Source organism: Melitaea cinxia, chromosome 30 (assembly GCF_905220565.1).
Source record: "Melitaea cinxia chromosome 30, ilMelCinx1.1, whole genome shotgun sequence".
NCBI classification, from domain to species: domain Eukaryota; kingdom Metazoa; phylum Arthropoda; class Insecta; order Lepidoptera; family Nymphalidae; genus Melitaea; species Melitaea cinxia.
The window spans coordinates 2,015,575-2,030,884 of record NC_059423.1 but is presented as its reverse complement, the minus strand read 5'-3'; the positions used below and the strand labels follow the sequence as shown (position 1 = coordinate 2,030,884).

The 15,310-nt window shown below is 34.2% G+C and overlaps 1 protein-coding gene across 1 annotated transcript; it reads left to right on the top strand.

Moving 5' to 3' along the window:
* Nucleotides 1-13,124: 13,124 nt before the first annotated feature.
* On the top strand, nucleotides 13,125-14,869 carry LOC123668084. Its single transcript, XM_045601878.1, has 3 exons — nucleotides 13,125-13,172; nucleotides 13,279-14,234; nucleotides 14,290-14,869. Exons 1-3 carry the CDS (start codon nucleotides 13,125-13,127, stop codon nucleotides 14,867-14,869), a joined length of 1,584 nt encoding a protein of 527 aa, XP_045457834.1.
* Nucleotides 14,870-15,310: the final 441 nt, after the last annotated feature.

Here is a 15,310-nt window from a genome sequence, read left to right as displayed (position 1 = left end):
ATCGTCCCTTTACAACATTATTCATTAATACTTTGATTCTGTTTGCTATATATAGCGTGATTTTATATAGCCTATAGTCTTCCTCGATAAAAAGGCTATAACTAAAGTATTTTTAATACGAAACTAATTCCTGGGATTACAATATGCGATTAACAAAACAAACTAAGCTTTAGCGTAAATTATTACACTTAAACATGTGAAAATTTTCAGGGTCCAGCAATAGACTGTGACGAAACGATGAAGATTAAGTGACAAACATACAAACGTAACCTTCATAGACAGAGTGGAATTACGCATAAAGAGACGAGCGACGCCAGGACACGGGCTAGTCATAATACCACTGATTAACCTAACGTTAACCGATTAATTCATTGTTGATGCATTAATGGGTCAACCCCATTAATCGCTTAAATAAGCTTCACGCTACATTTCACATCTAGCGAACATTATAATAATAATAAACATATATACACATATATATCTAAAAAGTACAAAAATCACTTAGAATTTATTCGTTGTTAAAAAAAATAATTGAAATTAATTGGTTTCAATTAACGCATTAACTTATTAAATCCTGGAGTTCATCGAGTTAGGTTAATAAGTGAATAATTAAAATAATCGGTATGACTAAAAATATTTTGAAATCTCAATGTTGTTATTTCACTACATGAAATATCGTGTTCGTGATAATATGTAAGTAATTACAACAATAGAAATAATTCATTTGATTCTGCGTGTTACATCGAAACTATAAACACATATACAAACCATGTGTTCCCGCTACATTTGTAGGCTACAAATGTATAGTCAGAATTAAAGATTATTGAAATAGGCTTCAAAAGCACAAAATGTAGATTCTGTAGAGAATCGTAAAGAAATTTCGCAGCATGGTTTGTGTATGGTATTTTATGAATAATATATAAATAAAGAACCTTCTGTCTGTCAGCGTTCGTTAAATTTGACATAATAAATATTTATTTTTATATACAATGTTGTATAAAATATTTTTCTTCGTATTCGCTTGGCACTTCTTGTAGTTTCTGGGCGTAGGCTATATTATAGCTTATAGAGTTTAGAAGAATACTGGATGTGTTATACGCTTTTTCATTAAAAAAAAAAAAAACAAAAAAGTTAAATGTGTGTATTTTTTTTAATTATCAGGAATTTGTATTAAGTAACGAAAAATTAATAAAATAATGAATTTTATTAATCTGCGGTTACCCTATAATAAACGTTATAAAAACACAATATATCGCTTTAAATACCATTTAAATAAAGAACATCAATGTAAAAAACAAATTGAAAAAAATCGTTAAATGTTCGTTAATCGTTCGTGCTTTCATAAAAGTAAAAAATAAAAATAAAAAATGTTTACACTACCAGTATTTTTCTAAATTTGTTATTTAATTCTTAAATAAGATTAAGGAGAAAAAATGATATAAAAAAAGTTTAGATCTCGTAGATAGGACGCCTAAAGTTATGTTAGATGCTGGGTGGGTTAATATAAACTTATTATAAAAAATATCAAAAAAAAATTTCTTTGTACTACCCCTAACGTTAGTGCAAAAGTGGCATAATAATGTACGACCTTATATTATAATAGTTGAAAAAAAACTAATTTATAAAAAAAATTACGTCAAATGTCACTCTCCAATATGGCGGATAGGATCGCTGAAGTAAAAAAAAATATGTCAAATATCATTGTTGTATGTAAATATGGCGGAAAGACTTCGAAATCGAGACATTAAAAAAATAGTGTATCATTGTCCAATATAGCGGATAGAAATCCTAAAATGTTTATTTTGGGTTAAGGTTTAACTATAAAGTACTTTCTATTTCTTGGGTCTTAAAAATTCTTGATTAAGCCTGTGATGCCACTGCTAGGCATAGGCCTTTTTCTCCATGTACGCTAGCTTATTTTATACAAATTTTGTAATATATAAGCTACTTTTGCACTAAAGATAATAAAAAGTTTTAAATGTGGAGTTTTTTCTCAATTCCTACCAGTAGTTCAATCTCCCTGTAACCTTTACTTGTTAAAATTTTCAATCTTTAAAAAAAAAATAATTTTCTCATCCACTCAAGTTCGACTAATAGTCGAACTATAGTGGATACCACTTCATGCTGATACAATTTTTCATATTTTCAATTTATATGGGAGATATTGAATTAAGTAGGATTTTTTTTTCGGAGTTTACTCCTTTAGAATCGAATTTCAAATATGGCCCCCGGTATGAAAATAATATGAGGAGTATAATTACTGAACGAATGACTTCGCTACGTTTTTATTAACGTTATGGCGTTATTCGATTCGTTTATTTAACATTTGATATGTATTAATCTTTTTCTTGGACTAGTAAGCCTTTTTTGTGCCTATTTAGACAGTCGATCTGACGGAGTAAACTCCAGTCGTGCGTCGGAGCTGACACACGTTTTTTTATTACATTGTATAATATACAGGGACATACGAATATGACAAGCTTTTATTATTTTAAAGACTTATTCGCTCACTATACTATTACAGTTATTAATGTGAGGTAATTTTCAAAAGTAATTATATCCAAATTTAAGAACAAAATTTTCCAGACTTTTCTACACAATATTGTAACTGATGTAATTGTTTCTAAACTAAATCTAATCTTTCTTGTTTGGGCAGTTTGCAGTGACCCCTCGACCTTCCTTTCTGCTCCAGTCCGAGTGTGTTATATGTATTTATTTATTACAAAAATTAATTATGTATGCTGTCAACTGTTACCTATGCAGACACATAGTTGCGTATTTTACGAACAGATGACCTTGTGTGTATGTTGTAAATATCCATATAATTTTATTTATTTTAAAGACAGCCTTAAAAAATACATATACATAAATAAGCTCATTTTTAAATTTTTTCATTATGTGAAATTTTAAAAAGTGGATTTGAGTAGTTTTGAAAATTATCTGAAAAAAATTTATATCAGTGATTCAAATCTTGTAAATGCTTCTTGTAAATTTAAACACAGCGTGTATACGGTGATGGGCTTGATAGTCTACGTTGTGACGTAATACAGCCTAGATAGTTTTAAAAGATGCGTTTGCATTTGTAAGATTTGATGTCATTAATTTAAGAAATTAATTTAATGAATAATATAATTGTTTGTTTGTTTGTTTTTTTTTTTAATTATTTTGTAATATATAGTCTATATTTTTTTTTTGGTGCGCGACTTTATTTTAATTGTGGTGCCTTTGTCTTCTAATATTATTGGTACATATGTAATCTGTAAATACACTATGTATATTATCAAAAAAGAAAATGATCTTTTGTTATGTAACTGCACGAAAATATTTATAACTTTTTTTGTGGATATTTTTTTTTTGGAGTTGGATTCTTAAATTGTATAAAGGAGTTTGTATATGTTTTGAAACTATTTCGAATATGTATGTTACGGAGTATATGAAATTAATACCGGATTATCACTGAAAAAAAATCGCTTTTTAACTTCAACATATCAAATTAAAGGGAAGAAATGTAAAAGTTATTGATTCACTGTCTGTGAAAAATAAAAAACACAGTCCTAGAAAATTGTAATTTTTTTTGACTAGATAAAGAATTTGACCAATGTAAAAAACTTTTCATTAGATTAATTCGGTGTTTTTGATTAATTTTTTCTTCTAATTAATTCGAAATAAAAGAAAATGGCGGATCAAGTGTGATTTAAGAGCTGATGATTGGAATTGTACAATTTAATGCTTAAGTATAGAAAAAGGATATATATAGTCATTAGTATTGCACGGCTCCCGACTTTACCCGCGTCTTATATGTATTCTGACGAATGTTTTATTCTGTTTTAAAAACAAAACAGAATCTATACTATATGGCACTACGTCTAAACATGGCGTACTAATGCATTTATATATATTTTCTGTTCTTATTGACAATTCTATGAAAATGTATAAATTCAAAACTATTATATATATATAATGTTATTTAGTCGCCATTAAACTCTAGTCTCCGCTGCTTAGTATATAGAAATAATAAAAAAAATGTATGTAATTAATGAATAATTTAATATCTAATTAACATATTTAGGATCTAAGAGTTATAATGATAACGAGAGCGTTTGAGCGGTTTCTGCATTGTCCGCCATTTGCAATTTTCGCAACTGTCATAGTGACATAATTATGTGTACGCGACAGCTGTTAAAGTGACAGCCTTAAAAGTTGCAAAAAGCGGGAAAATGTCAAGCTGAATTTTAATTGCTTCTTGAATCTTCGTGTTCAGTCGGCTTAGTGACAAATTTTTTTTTTATTGTTTAACTCTACACCGACTGGTCACAGAGTATCAAAACACATTCTAGTCTATGAACAGCTTCCGTCTGTTAGATGTATCGACGACAAAGTGAAAAAAAAAATGGTTGAGACAGTTATTTTTGTCAGAAAATAAAATTAAAAATATAATATTATGTATAAAGTTGTTGTTATATTGTAGGTCCTTTTTTAATGTATTTTTCTGTATGTTGCGGCGATGCGCTGTTTTTTTTTTAATTTTTTCAACGTATGCACGCTCGTTCAAGGTTTATTTTGCCATATTTTTTTATATTTACCGAAATATGCACAATGAAATTAAAATAAAAGGTATTTGCCCTTATATTGTAGTTTTATTTAATTTCTAATACTTTGTTAACCTTTTGACCGCCGTAGTCACCTATACTTGACAAGGGCTCGCGAGTCCTGTGCGCCAGCGACGTCTATAGGTGACAAAAAACCCGGACCACAAAAATATTAAATAAAATTATTAAAAAAATGTTTCTAGTATTTTAATTCAACATTTATGAAAATAGAATATCCCCGCAACATTTGAGTATAAAAAACAAGTCTTTTAGAGCTACACGTACTGAGAAACATTGAAATAAAAACATGCATTCTTATTCCACGTAAATGATATGTCCAGCACGCCGAAGTCGTCTATAGTTGACTGCTAGGGATGTGACGCAAGAGGTATAAATAAATAATAAATAAATATTTACAACATACACACACGGTCATCTGTTCCTAAAGTAAGCAACATATGGGGCCTACTCAAAGCACTGCCTGCAGGGCCCTGCTTGCAGTGCCACTGCCGATCGTATTGTATGTATGCATGCAGGGCCGATATTTTAATTGTTCACCCTGTCGCAGGGCCGCAGTGTCGTTCTGCCAGCCCGACACACGATCTCCCCACTCCGTAAACTGCAATCAGGGACATGTGTAGCTCGGTCGGGCCGATTTAGACCACCATTTTGTTTACGTCGGTACATTGCGACGTTTGTCTACTCTATTTGACCTGGGGTTTGTCTTGTCAGTGGTTGTCATTTAGCAATTAATCAGTTAGTTGGTGGTTAGTTGGTTTGGTTTTATTATATTATTTGTTTGGCTCTGTTTTCTTCAAGAAAAATGAGCCAGCGAGAAAAAGACGTGTGGAGGGACGTAATCTAATTGTATAGGGATTTGCCATGTCTTTGGAAAACTAACCACGATCATTATCATAACAAAGATATGCGGTCGCAGGCTATGTCGCTTTTACATGAAAAATATAAAACTTTTTTACACCAGTGCTTCCTTTTTTTCCTTCGAACGCTACAAGTACTCAATACATTCAAACCCAATGCTATTTTTGGTGTTTGAATAATGTAGGAGCCATTTATAAAAACTGACGAATTTAGGCAAGGACAAAAAGAACACAAGTGAACACGACAACGTATGCCGCGTAAATGATTTGCAGTGCTTTGTGGAGCAACATCCTCTGCGGCAGTAACTGCAAGCAGGCCCTGCAGGCAGTGCTTTGAGTAGGCCCCTTTAATGCTTGTGTTATAGGTAACAGCTGACTGGTATAGCTATTTTTTTTTTTTTTGATAAGCATACATATAAATAATACACATATAAATAAATATATATTATACCCAGACTCGGGGTGGGAATCAAACCCATAACCTCCGGAGCAGAAAGCACCTGCTGACCTGTAGTCACTACAAACTGCGCCAACGGGCTAGTCAAAATGGTATAGATGATTTATATATTCTTTATTGCATTTTAAAAAAATCATAATTACAAGTCATTTTTGCAATTAGCTATTCAAAATTCAACTCAAACGTGTTATATTTTCTATAAATAATTTGATATTTAAATAAAACAAAAGGTAAAAAACATAAAACTATCATCAGCTAACACATAAATAGCAAATGAATAAAAAATCAAATCAACTAAAATCAATTAAATCGCCATAATAAATCTGATATCTCAAATCTGGCGCATCTCTAGCGCGTAGTCATAAATCCGTTCTCTACACGCCGTTGTCAAGTATAGACGACACGCTGATGACGTCATAAGCGAATAGCGAGAAAACTAGTGAAGTGCAAGACGAGCCTTAGAACATCGTCGCATTTTGGAAGGCGTCGATGATTTTAATAATATACAATTACAAATAAAAAAAAAAAACATTTTTTTAATCTAAGGTTAAGAGCGAAATTACGATTTTCTTTCTCATTCTCAAAATCATCTGGCAGCATCAATATCATCTCTAACCCCCACTCTCATAAAAGCTTTTTTTCTGAGACCCATGTCGTGTCGTGTGTCGTGAAATATTTGATTTGAAATATTGCTACTTACTCAGTACTGTTTTAGTACTATTTGCTACCTAAGCAAAAAATATTTAACGCATGTAAATATTTCTTTTAAAGTAAGGCTGGCATCGACCGCACCGATTATATTAATTTGCTTCATCGGATCAACTACTGAGTTGGGGAACAATGGAACACGGGGCACTGTGGAACAGTGTCGATAAAAATTTGAATTCTAAACTAATTCGTGTGGTAACGCTTCGACCAATTACAACGCGACCTGCGTCAAACGAGGACGTAGTGAAATATGGCAGCGTGACAACGATGGAACTGTGAATAGAAAAATATTCCATTTTTAACCGACTTCCAAAAAAGGAGGAGGTTCTCAATTCGACTGTATTTTTTTATGTGTGTTACTTCAGAACTTTTGATTGGGTGGATCGATTTCGACAATTTTTTTTTTAATTGAAAGGTGGTGTGTGTCATTTGGTCCCGGTTAAATTTATTTGAGATCTAAAAACTACTTTTCGAGCTATATCTAATAATGCGTTTTTACTTGACGCTTTTTTCGTCGACCTGCGTTGTATTATACCGCATAACTTTCTACCGGATGTACCGATTTTGATAATTCTTTTTTTTGTTGGAAAGGGGATATCCCTAGTTTGGTACCATGATAAGGAAACCAGGATCTGATGATGGGATCCCAAAGAAATCGAGGGACTCTTGAAAATCCGTAATAACTTTTTACTGGGTGTACCGATTTTGATAATTTTTAATTTTATCGAAAGCTGATGTCATGTGGTCACATATAAATTTCATTGAGATCTGATATGAACTTTTTGAGTAATCTTTGATAACGCGTAGTTACTTGACTATTTTTTCGTCGATCTACGTTGTATTACTAGTCGATGTAATCGAAGTCGATTTTTTTTCGTTTGCGAGCAAACACAATTATTCTTGTTCAAAAGTTGAGATTTCTTTTCAAAGTACTTTCTTTTTAGTAAAAAAGTTTAATGAATAGGTAATTGATATATATATTTTTTATTAATTTTAATCATTTTGTCTATTTGAGACAATTGTGTGGAAAGTTCAAAAAATAACCTAACTTTTTATAAAATTCGTTTAAAACGTTGGCTTTATGGGGCACTATGGAACGGGGCACAGTGGAATACTGTTCTAATGAACCTTAGATAATAAACTATTATATAATAAGATAATAATTGTGTTTGCAGGCAAACGAAAAAAACTAACTTCAATTATATCGACAAGTAATACACGTAGGTAGACGAATAAATAGTCAAGTAAATACGCATTATCAAAAATCAATCAAAAAGTTGTAATCCGGTTTGGATGAAATTTAAATGTGACTACATGATAAACATCGGCTTTCGATTAAATTAAAAATCATCAAAATCGATGCACCCAGTAAAAGTTATGCAGATTTTCGAGATCTCATTATAAAATCTTGGTTTCCTTAGCATGGTACTACGCCGGGGTTATCTCCTTTTCAACAAAAAAAGAATTATCAAAATCGTTTCATAAACGACAAAGTTATACCCGAATATAAATAAAAAAATATAAAATATATATCGAATCGGTCGAATTGAGTAACCTCCTCCTTTTTTGAAGTCAGTTAAAAAATTACAAATTTAAATTCGGTTAATTTTTTTCTAAATTACTTTTAATGTATATATCGATTCGATTCGAAATCGATATATAGCCTGCGACTTCCTTGCGTGCGACACAGCACGTCTCTAAAGAGAGTTTTATAACCGTAGGTCAGCTGCGCCGTAGTCGTCCAGTCGTGACAATGACGTCATGGCGATAGAAAATAGTGTTGTGCTTTACTACGATTATTTTTGTAATATTTGTTTTTTATTTATGTTGTTGTAAGTATATATAACGAGTGCAAGATAACACAAGAAAAATATTAAAAAATAAACCTTCCTAGATTATATAAGTAGTCATTTATTGCATAAAAACCAGCAAAAACAAGTCACTGTGTGGTACTCGATAACGACTCTTGGCAGCACTATTTTTTTCGTAGGTATTTTTGTTTATTTTATGCCTTGGCGTACAGGGCACGGGAATGATTTTGAGGCGTGGCGGTCAAAAGGTTAATACTTTGTTGTTTTGTTATCATCTACTAACGCTATTTTTTAATTAGTGCTTAAAATAAGAAGCCTTACGAAAAAATCAACACGTGAATCATTTATTTACTTAATTATCAAATAGGAATACCCTGCTGACAGAAATAAAACAGGATATACCGGAAATATACAATTATCTTCTTCTCAGTTACGCTGACCCAACAAAATTATTAATATTTATTTTATTTATTTATTTTATTTATTTATTTATTAATCAGTACGGATTTACCACTTACACTAATTAACATTTCAAATAAGTCACATTAATTAACATTCCAAAAAAAAAAAATTAATGTACAATAACAAGTTAGATTAATAAATTGATCATAATAATAAGCATAAAAACAAACCAAAGAAAAAACAGAAAAAATAAAATGAAATAATAATAGTAGAATTTAGATTCAGTCGAAATTAAACAAATAATAAAAAGCAATAAAAATATAAATTCCATGTCAGTTTATATAGATGTAATAAGAAAAAAAAAGTAAAATAATAATTCAAATACAATCTCATTCACTTATATTTTAAGACACACACAAATCACGCATTCACTTCACAGTACCTCAGGCACTCCGACAAAATCATCTTATTAGGCCAGCTACTGGCTTCACGCGTACCCTTCGTCAAATACAGGAACATTTCTTGAGCCTGACACGCTCCGAATCGCAACCTGTCTACGGCTTGGGGTTCCGGTCTGCGCTCCTCATAAATGTCCCTGTGGACATCACAGTCTGTCATGCAAAAAAAGTGCAGGCCGCTTCTCGAGACATGCCGCACTTAACGATATCATACGCCAGTCCCTTGCCACCGTCAACGTGCCCAGTCTACTTGAGCCGACTGGTATTGCAAGAGACGATGGCAAGAGACCGGACGGTATGAGTTTGATTCCATGGAAGATGGGCCGGGTGCTGGTATGGGATGCAACCTGTTCAGACACGCTGGCTACTTCCCATCTACATGGAACCAACAACAGAGCTGGTGCGGCTTGTGAAGCGGCTGAAAAAACTAAGGCATACAAATACAGGGGACTAGGTTCCGAATATGAGTTTGTCCCATTCGGTGTCGAGACCCTTGGTTCGTGGGGTCCTAGCGCTATAAGACTTTTTAAGGAAATCGCAAAAAGGTTATTGACGTCACAGGAGACCGAAGAGCTGGCAGCAACTTCGGATAAAGAATTAGTCTAGCTATTCAAAGGGGGAACGCCGCCAGTATCTTCGGAACCTTTCCTAAAGGAAATCCTTTTAATAATGTTTTTTAGTTAGTTATTATATTATGTATATATATATAGGGGAGCGGGGGGCACGTTGTTACAATTTTAAGATAATTGTTAATACGGCAAAAGCTATCAAATAATTTATACATTTGATTGCTTTTATCGTTAGTATGTCTATTCAGCTATTAAAATATAATTGAAAAGTTATTTAAATTTATGTTATTATTTCACAATCAACAATTTAACCAAAAAAGTCGATTGTAACAACTTACCCCCGACTTGGGGCTAGTTGTTACATCTTCGGGGCACGATGTTACAGTAGATAAATAAATAAAATCATCAATGATAAATCATTTTTTATTATTATTTCAAAACATTATAAACAAAAGAGATCACTTTAAACAGTCTTCTAACATTTATGAGTAATTATAATATCTATATCGTAATTTTTAAAGATTTTTTTGTAGAAAAGTAACATAACTTTGGCAGGAACTTTTTTAAATCTTATATAAAAACACAGAAACTTCGTCTGCAAATAACAACTTGTAGTAAATTATTATTATTATCTATTAAATTATTTATTTATACTTATTAGTTTTTTTTATAAACTTTTAGCAAACTAAAATACTTTGGATTCTGATATTTTTTAAGGCTCTTATATTATAGAAAAATATATAATTATTTATATAGAGTGTAACGTTATACGTACATTATTTGTGCTGCTAAATTAAAATATGCTTAAATCTAATATTTTAAATTCGTGAAATGATTTTTCTTTAAAAAAAAAACATTAGTTTATTATAATTAAATGAAATGAAAATCTACAGTAATTTATGATACACTATTTTATCATAAATTATTTTTTTTTCTACAAAAAAAAATAATAAATTCATCAACCGGCATTTATATATTCGCGCGGGCAACATTTTATCTTTTTCAAAAATTCAAATGAATCTTTTGTCTCGGCTTATAAAAACGGCAGTACTGGTCGCCGCCACGTCATTCATTTTTGGAATTTTGTCTCAAGAAATAGTTAACGCACATCACACCTTTTATTACGGTCTCTATACGGTGGCTAATATATATTTAAGCATCGTAACCGTACTTTATAAAATTGTGTGATCCTTGCTTAGCGTTGTCTCGATTTAACAAATATTATAGTGTCAGTGTTTATCGCCCCCAAACTGGGTAAGTGGTATATTTATATGGCAGGCAATTTATGTAGTTGATGCAAGTAATCATGCCTATTGTAAAATGTAATATTAGTATTCAGTAGCATAAATCTCATTTGAATTATTTTCTTACATTTCATCATCTTTCAAGTCTACCCTCATTTTTAATATTTTTTATTATAATTGTATATTGAAATATAAGTCAACCTACTTTTAAAAAATAATTATCTCCGCTTCTGGCTTTATGATTCCACGGCACTACTGCTACAATTTAGGTGCTTTCTTTTGTAACGCAGTGCCGTGGATGTTTGCAAATTGTGCTGGAACGCTTATTTTTATATTTTGATGGCGCGTTCCAGGGTTCGACGATTGGGCCACCGATTTCGACGTTTGGCTCACCAATTACGACTTTCAAACTAATTTCTACGTTTCCACCTAACCCCGACGACGAGAGTGCACTCCGCCGGGTCTTGAACTACCCGTTCCTGCCGCCCCCGGTCGAAAGCGGAATCCTGCCACGCGACTCCCGGGAATATCACCTGCACGGCGAACCAGGAGAGTACCTGAGCCGAACTGCATTTGGAGCTTGTGTGAATTGGGTGCTCGACCCCGCCCATATACGTACAATTTTTTATTTTCTACCTCACCGGGTTAATTAATCTAATAAATTTTTTTTGTTCATGGTACCCTGGTTTTATTTACTTCCTTAATAGACCAGGGGAACCGTGACAAGAGGTAGGTAATAATATCACATACTAATATTAAATTAGTCTTCATCAGAATTGCAATTAATGCAAATGAAGGAGCGAACGTTTCCTGTTACACATTTGACATGTGCCCACATTTTGCATCCTAAACATTCTACCCAATTTTCTTTTTTAGAGGTGCTGTAACTTTCACTACACACCAAACAAAACCATTCATCAGTCTCAGAATCTGAATCGGAAACCAAAATTTTTTTCTTCACTTTCTCTTTTTCTTCTTTGCTCATTTTCGAGGACTTTCCCTTACCTTTTCCTTTGCCTTTTCCTTTAATTTTGTCACACGTTTTTTTGGTCTTGGCCAGTTTTTCTTCATACTCTTTTTTTAATGAGTCATTTTCAGGTGTGTCGGTTAACACAGCGGATTTGCGTTTACGACGACTATGGATGGATTGTTTTCAAGCTTCTGCCTTGGGAAAGGGTCTTATTTTTGAAGGTGAAAAAGTTTCAAACTTACTTTGTATACCAGATGGGCCTGGTATCGATAATTCTATTTCATTTTCTTTTTGAAAACTTGGCGAACCTGGAGTCGGAAATGTAGTTAAAACAAACGGGAACGAACAAACGGGATTTGGAGAAGATGAAACAGTAATATTTTTGATAGTATCAGGTGTTGGATTTGTTGCTGTTTCGATAGCCTCTATGATTTCAGTGGTGCTTATGTTCAGTTGAGGTGCAGAATTTAACAAGTCTGGATTTTCCAGGTCCAGTGTCAAATTGGAGATATTCTGCGAGGACGTGGGACAATCTGTTTCTGGATTGGGGCGATCAGTGACATAAGAAGGTGCATAGTCACTGTCTTGAAAAATATCAGGATTGAAGGGCCATATCCCTGTTGATCTAAATCCACTCATAATATTAGCAGGATTTAGGGTGAAAGGTAGTGAATCTTTCACCATGGCAGGGAGATCATGGATCGTCATTGCTTTTCCTGGATGATTATACATCCAGGCATTCTGCGCTCGGTTAAGGTGGTTTTTAAAAGGACCATAAACTCCTACATCTAATGGTTGTAAATTGTGAGAGCAGTGCGGTGGAAATGACAGCATGATTATGTTGTTTACTTTGGTTTTCTCAACGACGTGAAAATTTACATGTGAGCTGTGGTTATCCAGCAGGAGAAGAACAGGCTGTTCAGTGGAAGGCTTGACGTGTTGAATGAAATGATCCATAACTCTAACAACAACCAGTTCTACAGTGGAGCTATTTCTGCTGCCTCTCCTTTGAGCCTTAGGAGTGCGACAATTCCAATCATGGTCAACGAATACAAGGCTGATGCACTCGTCGATACAGGAAGTTCAGTCAGCTTTATTAATGCTAGTGTTGCTCGCATAATGAAACTACGCAAAAAACCCTGCAAGCAGACAGTCAATCTCGCTTCTCTCAATCAAGTTTCCTTTGTCGAAGGCGTCTGCTTTGCTACCATTACAAAAAATAAAACCACTTACATGCGTGACAACTTTCCCGTTGACACCTGAAGCGCTCAAGTGTTTTGAAGAACTCAAGCAAGATATCAAGGCAGCCGCTCTAGTAGTCATTAATGATGATGAAATGTTTACAGTCGAAACAGACGCTTCGGAATTCGCTTTAGGGGCTACTCTGACTCAACATGGAAGACCAGTTGCCTTTTTCTCTCGGACATTGAATAACTCGGAATGCAAACAATCCTCAATCGAAAAAGAGGCTTGTGCGATAGTAGAGAGCCTAAAGAAATGGAGACACTACCTGATCGGCAGACATTTTCTTCTTATAACTGACCAACAATCGGTGGCCTTCATGTTCAATCAAGATCATAACAGTAAAATAAAAAATGAGAAGATCCAACGTTGGCGATTAGAACTGTCTTGCTTCAAATACGATATAGTTTATAGACCAGGCACTGAAAACGCTGCTGCGGACGCTCTATCTCGCGTATGCGCTTACATGAATATAAACAAGTTGAAAGAACTACATAACGCACTCTGCCACCCGGGAGTAACTAGAATGTATCACTGGGTAAGATCTAAAAACTTGCCTTACTCGGCTAATGATGTGAAGGAGATGACCGCCTCGTGCCCTACCTGCGCCGAAATAAAACCGAGGTTTCTAAAGGTCAAGGGTAAATTGATAAAAGCTACGTCGCCGTTTGAACGGATCAACATAGATTTTAAAGGACCACTACCATCTAAAACAGCCAACAAGTATATAATTACAATTATTGATGAGTACAGTCGATTTCCTTTTGCTTACCCATGCAAGGATATGACCTCAGCCACCGTCATTACTTGCCTGAAAGATCTTTTTCTAACATTTGGCCAACCTCTCTACATTCATAGTGATAGAGGGTCGTCATTCATCTCCGAAGAGTTCAAATCATTTCTAAGGTAATGGCCAAGTGGAGCGACTAAACGGAACGCTCTGGCGAACTATTCAACTCAGCCTTCGGTCAAAGGGATTATCGGTGGAAAATTGGGAAGTAGTTCTGAAGGACGCATTGCATTGTGTCCGCTCCCTCCTGTGTACGGCAACAAACGCTACCCCGCACGAAAAACTTTTCACATACCCGAGAAGATCCCCGAACGGAGATTCACTGCCATCTTGGCTCACGCCGGGACCGATCTTACTTAAAAAGAACGTCCGTTCTTCAAAAACGGACCCTCTTGTCGAGGAAGCCGAGCTCTTAGAGACCAATCCCTACTACTCTCTCATAAGACGGGATAAAGGCGAAACCTCAACGGTATCAAACCGTCAATTGGCTCCTTTCCCCAGTATCACTGATAATAGCAGCGACGATAACTTTGAAATTGCCTCCGAAGATGATAATCTCAGGTTTCCATCTGAAAATAACTCCACACCTCCACCTGAAAATATCGCTCCTTCGTCACTGCCTCGTGTAGGAGAGCCGTCGACGTCTTCGCCAGTTCTTCGGACTGGACTCCCCAGGAGATCTAATAGGACGCGAAAATTACCCTCCTACCTAGCGGACTTTGTGGTTGATGGGAGTGAGAGTGAAAACTGAACCGGGGGAGAATGAGGTGATATGCGACCTCCGCGCCATGTATACGATCTCCGTAGTATTGTTAAAACCAAACGTATCAACTGACATACTTTGTTATTTATTATTATTAATTTAAGTCATTATATTTGTCTAGTAGAATTCTTTCAGTTAAATAAAACCAATATTCCTCTTGGTTTCTCGTTTATTATGCCACAATGGGTATATGATAACAACCGGTATTGACATCTTACGTGCTCTCCAGGCCACTATAAGGAGGCTCACAAGAGTCACAAGATATCAAGACTGGAAATAAATATTTGTACGAATGCAAAAATAATTTGAGTATCTCCTCCTTTTTTTAAGTCGGTTAAAAATGAATCCCTATTTCCCTTTTTTACGCCATAACTTGGAAACGACTTAAATGGTTTGACCTACATATCTTCTTGTACACTATCATCACAG

Bases quoted from the DNA above. Each gene is read 5' to 3' on its own strand.
- LOC123668084 (XM_045601878.1), top strand. From the start codon at position 13,125: ATGGTCAACGAATACAAGGCTGATGCACTCGTCGATACAGGAAGTTCA. The intron at 13,173-13,278 runs GTCAGCTTTATT...CCTTTGTCGAAG, and splicing joins TCGTCGATACAGGAAGTTCA to GCGTCTGCTTTGCTACCATT. The intron at 14,235-14,289 runs GTAATGGCCAAG...TATTCAACTCAG, and splicing joins GAGTTCAAATCATTTCTAAG to CCTTCGGTCAAAGGGATTAT.